The 11113-nt window shown below is 40.0% G+C and overlaps 1 protein-coding gene across 1 annotated transcript; it reads right to left on the bottom strand.

The window, feature by feature from the left end:
- Positions 1 to 200: 200 nt before the first annotated feature.
- Positions 201 to 9977, bottom strand: LOC141139418 (C-C motif chemokine 20-like). Its single transcript, XM_073625479.1, is given in 5 exon segments — positions 201 to 983; positions 2501 to 2578; positions 6305 to 6410; positions 9784 to 9883; positions 9885 to 9977. Coding segments are annotated over 5 exon segments (390 nt in total). The 3' UTR covers positions 201 to 970.
- Positions 9978 to 11113: the final 1136 nt, after the last annotated feature.

Raw genomic sequence — 11113 nt, 5'->3', positions numbered from 1 at the left:
GGAGCTGCAGCTAGGCTCGAGTGCCCCCACCGCAAGCCGCTTGCTGTGGGGGCACTCGACAGGAGGGAGGGGCCAGGAGCAGCAAAGAGGGACCCAAGAAGAGGAGGATTCGGGCTGCTTTGTGCAAATCCACTGCAACAAGGCAGGAAAGTATAACATGTTTTTTATTTAAAAAAAAAAATAAAAACGAGACTTTACAATCACTTTAAATCAAGAGCATATTGGCCTAAATTTATTTTTTCTTTCTAGAATTGTGGCAGTAAATTACATAATCACATTTCAATTTGATATGCTTTAATTGTCAAGGCAAGCAAAATATGCATAAATCAACAAATGCAGCCCTACACCCTAAGACTAATAAGCATACAAGGAAGAAGGTATGCAAAACTGAGATACATGGAATTTGTTTTTGAGATACAGCTTCAGGAAAGAAAGTATCAGAAAATTAAAGTAAACATGCCATGTGAAAAACAAAGTCACTATCACTGTCGATCTTCTGAGAATGCTCATCGTCTAGTTGTGCTGACCTGTTGGCTTTAATACTTTGAGTCACTGATCGAGAACAGGTAGGTAGTTTAGAACAGTTGCAGGAAATTCATACATTTTTATTTGCGTACTTGTTCTGGAGGAGTGACTCACGGTATTGAAGCAAGAGGATCAGAAAGAAAGAAAGGCCAGTAAGGATAGGCTTCCTTTAATACTTCCCTGCTGATGGAAGACACTTTTTTAATTACTTGATATATAAGGAAATGTGGGGTCACAGGGAAGAGAGAGGGAAACAATAAAAGGTGTATGGGGAAGGCTCTGCAATATAACTCACAGCAAGGAGTTTCCCATTGTTCTGATTAATCAGAATGAAAGAAACTGGAGATCTGATCCCTATGGGTAAAACACATCTCTATGCATTATTATTCATTCAATCAATCATATGCATTTGTCAGCTTCTAACATAATTCTTCATCTTCTGATCTTAGACCTTTTTCCTGTAAAAGTAAAGAAAGCCATATATTTAGAATGTTCCTTATTAATGTGTTCATACAGCTAAGAACTTTTTGTGGGAGATTTACTAAAACTGGATAGTGCAAAATGTGGTGCAACTTTGCATAGAACCTAATCAGCTCCAGGTTTTATTGTCAAAGCTTAATTGAACAAGCTGAAGTTAGAAGCTGATTGGCTACCATGCACAGTTGCACCAGATTCTGAGCACTCCAGTTTTAGTAAATCTTTCCCTTTATGTTGTAGATAACGTAGAGAAGGTTTAAATCCCTCAGTTTATTTTTTGTTGTATTGTCCCATTGGGGACATTTCCTCTCACTTCACAAGAAATGAAAGGAAATTTCTACAATGTAAGGTGAGTTACCATTTTAGACTGTTATCACCTGAACTGGTGTCCCCATTGGAAGTTTCTCCTCACTTCTTGCTCTGGTGAGAACAGCAAAATGATGGTTACTTATCAATTTTTGCCTTGGTGACAATGATCATGAGGACAAATTGGGAAAATCTCCCAAACAGGGACACAGGGAATTGATTCACTAAAGACAAATAAACTGTGCACTTTGCAAGGGAATTTTCTCTCCGAGCTTAGTGAATGCAGTGAAGCTCTGTTGACCTCCATCATCCAATTATAATTCCACTTTAATGCATCCTATCCTATCTGACACCAAGTTACACTTTTTGGGGACCAGTGACACCAATACAGTGATCAGTGCTAAAAATGACACTGGCAAGGAAGGGGTTAATATCAGGGACGATCAAAGGGAGTGCTTTCTAACTGTGTGGGGAATGCTGTGACTGGCTGAAAACAGATATCCGTGTTTCTGCTTAGCAGAAACACAAGATCACCATTTTCCTCTCTCACAGAACGATGATCTGCCTTGTTTACCTGCCTCTTCTGTGAACGATCGCGGGTGTCCAGCGGCCATCATGGCCACTGGACCCGCTGATTGGCTCCCCCTTGTGTCCAATCACAACAGGAGCAGGACTCCGTCGGTGCATGCCCCAGAGCCGATCACAGCAATCACATACAGGTACGTGATTTTGCGCTTAAGGGCCGCCCTGCCGCAGTATATGTACGTGGGGCGGTCCTTAAGTGGTTAATAACACAAAATGTTGTGTGGTTGAGATGGCCCCAGATGGATCACAAACCTGCAGGTACTCTAGGGTACTGTGGAATTTGTCAATTAGAATATGTATCTGCCAATACTCTCCCTGGGACCTTCTTAGCTGTGTTATGTCAATAAAATACCGTAATGGCTAATATTTAATACTAGAGCCATTTTTTTACATTTTTTTCACAACAGCAAATAGCCTTCTTACAAACTTCCATTCAAATTGTGTGTACTGTATATGTGTTAGCAACATTACACTGCAAGTTCCTTTGGGGGTCAGAGAATGATGTAAATGATTTTATGTTCTTTATAAGAAATTGCAGACTATGTCTCCACTAAATGTATGAAATAGTTACTATGTGCATACTTGTAATTTTTTTTATAAAACTTACCCAAGAATCCTTATAGCTCTCTTGACCCATCCATCAGTGGAGTCAGCACAGAACACTTTGCCTTTCTTTGTCCTGAAACTGAAGAGGAAAACATCAGTAAATCACTGAATTGAAGGTTTGGGGAAAGTGCATGCAACATATTTATTTAATATAACAGTATCACAAAATCCCTGTCATGTCAACCCAAATAAAGTATATGTTAACCCTAACAATGAACGTCTTTTATTTGGTCCCTTTTGATCTGTTAAATATACCATTGAATGTGTTATGTTGTTACATTTGTTTAATAAGTGCAGAAAATACCCGTTGATCCTGCCAGAAATATTGTGAGTGGATACTTTTCTCTGCTCTCTGTCTGTGCCATATGTTATCAGATCCATTGGTCCTAGCTAACTCAGCGGACCCCAGAACATCTCTCTTATGTTCTGGAGAAGAGAAGAATGGGAGGTATTCCACAGTCCTGCCCTAGACTGATAATGCTTTTCCTCCATATACAGTATATTGAGTCTTGTCAGACAAAGCGTGTCACTGGCAGGATCAACAGGCCGGAGCCGGAGAACACTAACACAGCCACCATATCTATGGACTGGTAAGCTGAAACATATTCAATTGTTGTATTTGAGTTTATATTTGTTTTTAATTGTCTTTGGGAATAAGTGTTTTTTTTGCCAGCGTGGAAAGCATCAACCTCTTATATTAAAGGCGTTTGTGCATTTTTGATAAAAGCCTTAAAACCCACATCAATGATCGCATTTTCCGAGGGGAAATGTGTGACAGGCTGTTAGCGGAAAATCCGACCGTTTGTATGCTCCATCGGACAATTGTTGTTGGACTTTCCGAGGACAAATGTGGGCTAGCAGGTTTTACATTTTTTGCGGACAAATGTGTGTTGTCGGATTTTCCGAGCGTGTGTACACAAGTCCGTCGGACAAAAGTCCAAAGTACAAACACGCATGCTCGGAAGCAAGGAAAGCCAGAAACGGTCGGTCTTGTAAACTAGCGTTCGTAATGGAGAATTAACATTCGTGACGTGGCAAATTATGAAATCTCGAAATGCAGCGCACATTATCTTCTTCTTTAATGGGATAATAATGAAGCTGCTTTGCTGGTGATGCTGATGGAGTTATTGCAAACAAATTTTCAAAGGCTTTTTTTTTTCTAGTGATATCAAGAATAATATTTTTATGCTTTTTTTTTTTTTTTTTTTTTTTTTTTTTTTTTTTATTTGGGCAAGTTACCACAACACCATTATCCCGTAGTTTTTAAGATCAAAGATACAACTATGTTGGTGTCCATTGTCAATTTTACATTGTATTTTTTAAATGTAACTGCCTACTCCCAAACTGTCATTTGAAGTAAAACACATAGCCAAGTATTATTCTCCACAATTTTTTTATTGTGCATTAAAAAAGAAAACAAATAAAATTTGACATGCTATCTGCCAATAGAACTTAACCAAAAAGTACATTCTATGCATCCAAAAATATAGAAAATATAACAAATCAAATCATTATTATTCAACCAAAAAATAAAATAAAAGCCTCATGCATGTGTCCTGCTTCTTAATATAGGGGGTCAACAATGCCAAGAGATGGTGAAGGCAGGGGTCCGTCATCCGGAGATAGTTCCGAAAATCATCTGGATTATTCTCCTGGGGCTCCCGCAGCAAAGGCATATGACATAATTGGTCACGATTAATAAAGCAACCAATTTTTGGTCCTAAAACTCCTCCTCCTCCTCCTGTTCCTGGACTGGACTTGGGTCAAAGCAATAACTCCAAGGCCAATAATAAATAACACGTTATCTCCTCCAATTCCGCAGCATGGCTGGTTTACGACCGTTCAGAAACTAACTGAAAAGCGCGAAATGAAAAGTACAAAATGAAAAGTGCAAAATGAAAAGCATGAAATGAAAAGCGCAAAATGAAAAGTGCGAAATGAAAAGCATGAATCAACACTCAAACTTCTACTAACACGAAATTAGCAGGAGCCCAAAGGGTAGCGCTAAAGAGCTGAAAAACAACATAGTACGTCACTACGTTCGTATTTGTTGGCCGTCAATTCTTTGCTGTTTGTATGCAAGACAAGTTTGGGCCAACGCCCTTGGGACAAAAGTCCACAGTTTTGTTGGCCAACAATCCAATCGTGTGTAAGAGGCTTAAGCATGGATTGTAGCCGGTCTGTCGAATGGGAATGACCGAAAAAGGTCTGCCGATCGGCATCCGATCAACGATCTCAGCCAATGTCGCTGACTGTTGTGTTTTGGTAGGCTGTTCCCCTGTCAGAACACAATAGCTCAGTGGGGAGATCGCTGTACTAACATTGGATTGTTAGTACAGGATCTCCTCCTGAGGTCTTCGGTTTTTTGTTTCGTTCAGCCCTCTGAGTTGAACGAAAAAAACTGATAGTGCGCACTAGGCTTCAGAGTGCTAATTTACATCTCCAGCTCAGAGTTTGCTCTATGTCTTTTGAAGATTTGTTTTCTGGAGGAACTGGTGGAAGTAACATAACTGTGTGAATGACCATTATCATCTCAGTGAATTTTACCATAAGCCAGGATGGAACTTCAAAGAAGTTAACCGAACTATTTATCATCCACTTTAAGACATATAAATTGCATAAGAAATCCTTAGTTAGGCAGAACAACTATTTTGAACACAATACTCTGTATTGCTTCTTGCTCTCCCTGCATACAAATCTAACTGCATGCATGTTTAAATAAAACATCCACTTTTCAAATTAGCTTCAGTAGTCAAAATGTTACTGAATGTAACTGAAACCCATGAGATTGGCTTTCCCCGTCAGATTGAAATTTTGCCAGTGTAGCGTGGTCTGGCCAAGATTCAATCCATCTATGGGCAGGATGATTGTTTTTTTTTTTATTCTTTTTATTGGAATTTCAATAACACCATCAACACCCATGCAGGGGTAACCAGGGCTAACTGTTGAAGCCCTGGACTATTGCCAACAACGAAAAAAAAAAAAAAGGACAAAACAGCTTAAAAAGTGTGTTTGGCTGGCTCACCTCTACTATTAAATGTAATATTGACAGATGAAATAGATGAAATAGTTTCCCCCACAACAGAAAGATGGCAAACCCATAAAAAAAAAAACAAAAAAAAAAAAACCTTAATCAGTGGGAGGTATCAGATATGTATGCTGTGGAGTCATCCTTGATCCTTTTTTAGGCAGGCTGATTGTACCCAAGTATATCCATCAATTGAGTAGGGTACAACCAGCCTGTTGGAATATTTACATTTGAATACTGTCGGCGGTTATAGCCACTAGCAATAATCATTGTGTACTGCGGTCCAGGAAAGCTCCCTGTGCCCCCGCCCTGCACTGGCAGACCACAATAGCGCTGTAGGAGGCATTTCCCCATAAACATTGACTGCTCCATTCATAGTAAATTCCTCTCTTTTCATATATTTGCAAATATATGTAAAGCCACCCTGCCACTTCAAGGCACTTCTGCAAATTGTGGCCCATAACTTCCAACTATAATTATTATGTAACAATGCATACATTTATAGCAGAATTACCTGCAGATAACCCCTTCCTCCTTACAGACACAGCAATATACCAGAAATCCAACATTTCTCAAGGAAGCTAAAGACCCCCAGTGTCTGTTTATAACCTGAAATATTGAAATCGTTTGATTCATTTTTTATTTTTTTTTTAAATCACCAATTTTTAATCACAGTGCTGCCATGGGTTTAACATTCATGTGACTGTGGCCAAAAATAGGGCAGAACAACATATAGCGGTCAGCATCTTGTCAACAAAAATGATTCTTACAACTTACATGATGGCATCGATGGGGCACACCTCATTGCTCCTCTGGGTGGTATAACTCTTAATGGCTTTCACAGATACAGGCGTTTTGTGGTATGAGTAGCAGCAGTCAAATACTGTAGATACAGAATATGTATAAAAGGAACAGAATTAATGAGCTACTTTAAAGCATTAAAATAAAACTATTTCTGAAGTATTATGAAGAATCATTGAAGTAAAACTGTATTCGTAAATAACATGGCATTTACTGTTCTTATCAGTTATTTAAAGATTTATTGATAAAAGTACTTGAAATAAGTGTATGGCTTCTTTCATCCTATTACATATCATTCGCCTCCCCATAAACATGTTTGTTTTAACTTTCTTAAGCAGGTGTAATCAAAATCACCCAGGCTCCCCTATGCCTGAAATTGATGGGGACGTCCATAATAAAAGACAAAGGAGCTCTACCTGCAGTTTCCAATGATTTAAATTTTGTTCATTCACTGATTAAGAAAAAAAATTATACATATGATATGATACCTTATTCTTGGCGGACAGCCGGGAACCAAGGGGACTTTTGTCCCATGGGCCAGAATGAATAAGATATGTTTTTCTGAGTGTGGATATGCGGGGAGGTGCAGCACGGTGCGGTAGCAGTAAACACTCAGAGACCAGGAGCAATAACAGAACTCTGTTGTAGTTAAAGTCTGAACAAACACAACTACCCGACGGGAAGGCGACCTGACCAGGAACACTCATGGGATGTTGCAGAGAACAGGGTAAAAGCAGGTTTCAGATGCTACGACAGCATCTGTTTCGAAGGATGGAATGCAGTCTGGGCAGTCTGCATGCAAACGAGGAGGCTTCCAGGAAGGAAAGCGTGTTCCTGCTCTTTCCCTGCTCATCATAAACCTCTCCTTACCGCTATTACTGTCCCTGTCAGATGGATGACCTATCCCTACACTACCCACGTGCGGAATCCGCACCAAGCCTGGCAGCCTGGGATAGGAATAGTTTCTGCCTGACCCAAAATGGCTGCCAGAGCTACATGAGGCTGCAGCATCAAATCAGATAGCTTCCTCAGTGACCCAGGAAACCATAGAGGAACCATGTTTCTTATGAATTCCCTTCCAACTGCAATGGCACTGCAGTCAAGCGCCACCTGCAGTGGAGAAAGTACACTGCACCTGACTACAGATACTTCTCTGGTCAAACAGCTATCAGAACAGACAGTGAGTGCTGGATGGTGCCCATTATATAACTATCAGCACCCTGTGTACACCTGTGATCACAATATTTGGCAGAGGAGAGCTTTCCCTCATTTCTTTCCATCATTGGCACCAAAGTCTCATGGCAAAAGCCTCAAATTAAGCTAATGTGAAAAGGTGTGACACAATGGGGTTGATTTACTGAAACTGGAGAGTGTAAAATCTGGTGCAAATCTGCATAGAAACAATTCAGCTTCCAGTTTTTTTGTCAAAGCTTAATTGAACAAGCTGAAGTTAGAAGCTGATTGGCTACCATGCACAGCTGCACCATATTTTGCACTCTGCAGTTTTAGTAAATCAACCCCAATACGTAGTGTGGGAACATCTAACATTCATACCCACCAATCAATAAGACACAATGGCATGCTTTTAATGGTACACCACTTCTTCAAACTCAACTTGTCCAAAACCGAGCTCATAATATTTCCTCCCCCACGTGCCTCTTCCCCTGACCTCTCTGACAAGAGCAATGGCACAACCATCCACCCATCCCCACATGCCAGGGTGCTATGTGTTATCTCTGAACTCTCCTTTTGGCCCCACATCTAATCCCTTTCCAAAGCTTGCCGCCTCAACCTCCGCAACATTTCTAAACTACGTCCCTTCCTAACCAATGAAACCACAAACCTCCTAAATCACTCGCTGGTTATCTCTCTCCTCGACTACTGCAACTCGCTCCTCATTGGCTTACGTTTAAATATCATGAATGCTGCTGCCAGACTCATTCACCTTACAAACCGCTCAGTGTCTGCTACCCCTCTCTGCCAGTCCCTCCATTGGCTGTCACTCGCCCAACGAATTAAATTCAAAATACTGACCTTACGTTACAAAGCCATCCACAACTCTGCCCCAGCTACATCTCTAGCCTAGTCTCAAAATACCAACCTAACCATCCTCTTTGTTCCTTCCAAGACCTTCTGCTCTCTAGTAGACATGTGCATTAATTTTCATCCGAATGCATTTTCGTCCGAATTTTGGGTATTTTCGTTATCGTTTTAACAAACGATAACGAACGTGCAGAATCCGAAAACCGAAAGAGCCGACATAAACAAATGCTTTATTTTCGTTTTCATTGCGACAACAGTTCGATATAGATAGATAGATATTCAACATGATGCTGACAATAGTGATCTGTGTCCATCCATGCGGCGTTTCGTAATAAAATTACGTCTTCCAGGGGCCTGGAAGACGTAATTTTATTACGAAACGCCGCGTAGGGCAGAGAGACGTGTTCGCGTCACCTCCCACCGATGTTGTGATACCAGCAGGACGGTAAGCATCCGGCCGGTGCTCCAGACCTCTTTCTAGGCTCTTAACTCTGTACTTTACATGTGAGTGTACACATTTTATTTTGATTCAATAAAGCCTTAAGATTTTACACTATTGGAGCTTTTTTCCGTATATGGTTTTATCACTCTGCTGAGAGTCTGACGTCCCGCCGATCCATCCATCCATCCCCATCAAAGCTGTTGTTTTATATGGACTTACATATGTATTCCCTTCACCGTTGCACATCAAGATTGCACTTTTGATGATTTACTTATTTGTCATTCTACTTTATATATTGGTGATTTATATAATTCATATGTTTACACACTTTATTTGGGATTTACCCCAAAGGAGAACTGATCGTCACTTGTACGCACACCAGTTTCTTATTAGCGCGATTCCATTTTTTCTAAGATGATTTTAGTGTAAAATATGTTTAAACGGTATCTAAATACTGCTCTGTATCTTCTACAAGTTTCATGAATTGCTCACCGCAGTGCCCACCGTAGGGTTTAAGCACTCGCCAGATGGTGATCACCACTTATCTCTAAGTTGGTCAAAATTTGTACATTATTTCCAAGGATAATGTCTAGGAAGATGAGGACAATAACGACACCATTTCACTATTAGAGTGCAACTGCCACATTGGTTCTCATTCTCCTGAAGCTTTAACTGATCTGCAGAATGCATGGGGGGCTCTTGAAATAAATAGATGACACAGCAGCAATGCTCGCCTTCTTAATTCCCCCGAACAAACAACAATGCAAGGACTTCACTAAGTGCTTGTGTCTTTTTAGCCATATGACTCTGTACACTTTTTAGGTCCTGGGAGTGTTTGCCAAATGTTAAGAACCAATAACAGCACATCCTTTGATGCTTCAGACTAATCAAAATGGAACTTGCTACTTTAAGAGCCGTGACAAGCATTCTATGAAGGTATATCATCCACAACAGCAGCAAAGACACTCACCTTGTGCATTTCCCAATAAGCACAACACAACAACAACGGCCACAAGAATGGAAATCTTCTTTGCTAGTAGGTAATCCATTTGGCTAGAAGGACAGAACAAAATGTGCTGTGCAGAATCTACTGTATATATCTATCTGCACTGTGTATGGGACAGAAGAAGAGACTGCCCAGGGAAATTTCCAGGGTTTTCCCATTACGCTTTACCAAAGTGTTTTATTATTCCTTATGTGACTGTGTGGCTCCTAAATGTTATATAATGAGAGCTCATTCAAGGATATCCCCTAATTATGTAAAACTTGGTTTTCAACCATATAATCAAACACATCAAATAGTCCCGGCCAGGGCTTTTTTTCTTAAAGTGGATGTAAACTAGAGCTGCACGATTCTGGCTAAAATGAGAATCACGATTTTTTTGCTTAGAGGATAGATCACGATTCTCTCACGATTCTCGCGGCGTAACATCATCTTTCACATTAAAACAAAAAAAATTGCGCTAACTTTACTGTTTCTTTTTTTTTATTTATTGAAGTGTATTTTTTCCCAAAAAATTGCATTTGAAAGACTGCTGGGCAAATACAGTGCGACATAAAATATTGCAGCAATTGCCATTTTATTCCATATTATAAAATATTATAATAAATAAATATATATATATATATTTTTTATCTCTAATGTTTGGGGGTTCCAAGTAATTTTTTTTAGCAAAAAATATTGATTTTTTAAAGAAGTGTCAGAAAAAGATTTAGACTTTAAGTGGTTAAACTTCCTGCATTTACAGGTTGTTTAAAGCTTGGCAGATTGCCCAGGTTATTTGTTTACACAGAGAAGTTCTATCCCTTTGATCTAAGAAGGAAGTTAGATACAATGTTTCAAGTTCTAAACTTGGCAGAATGCCTGGATGTTTTCTTTTGACAGCTGAGTGAGCAGATAATCTCTCCACTTGTTTATATGAAAGAATCGTCAAACTCAGCAGGAGAGATCGTCAGGGGAGGTGAATCGAGATCACGATTTTTTAACGATTAATTGTGCAGCTCTAATGTAAACCCAATGTCATCCTTTCTAAACTACTGCCATAGGGGTTATCTATAAGGATATACATGCCTCCTGCATGTATCTTCACCTGTCAAATGTCTCCCCGCTATCTGTTATGAGAGCCGAAAAACTGCATATTCTGTGGGTGGGTCTGTTGTCTGGAGCTCGGTGGGTGGAGTCGTGATGTCAGTAGACTCCCCGCCCACCTCTACACTCCCCTTGTCAATATGCATTTTCTCCTGTGTATTTCTAACACTGAACTTCTGCTATGAGCTCTAACATCCAGTGAAAAGACAGG

The sequence above is a fragment of the Aquarana catesbeiana genome, linkage group LG04 (assembly GCF_042186555.1).
Source record: "Aquarana catesbeiana isolate 2022-GZ linkage group LG04, ASM4218655v1, whole genome shotgun sequence".
Lineage (NCBI taxonomy): Eukaryota > Metazoa > Chordata > Amphibia > Anura > Ranidae > Aquarana > Aquarana catesbeiana.
The sequence above is the reverse complement of the archived record's forward strand: the minus strand, read 5'-3'. Positions and strand labels throughout refer to the sequence as shown.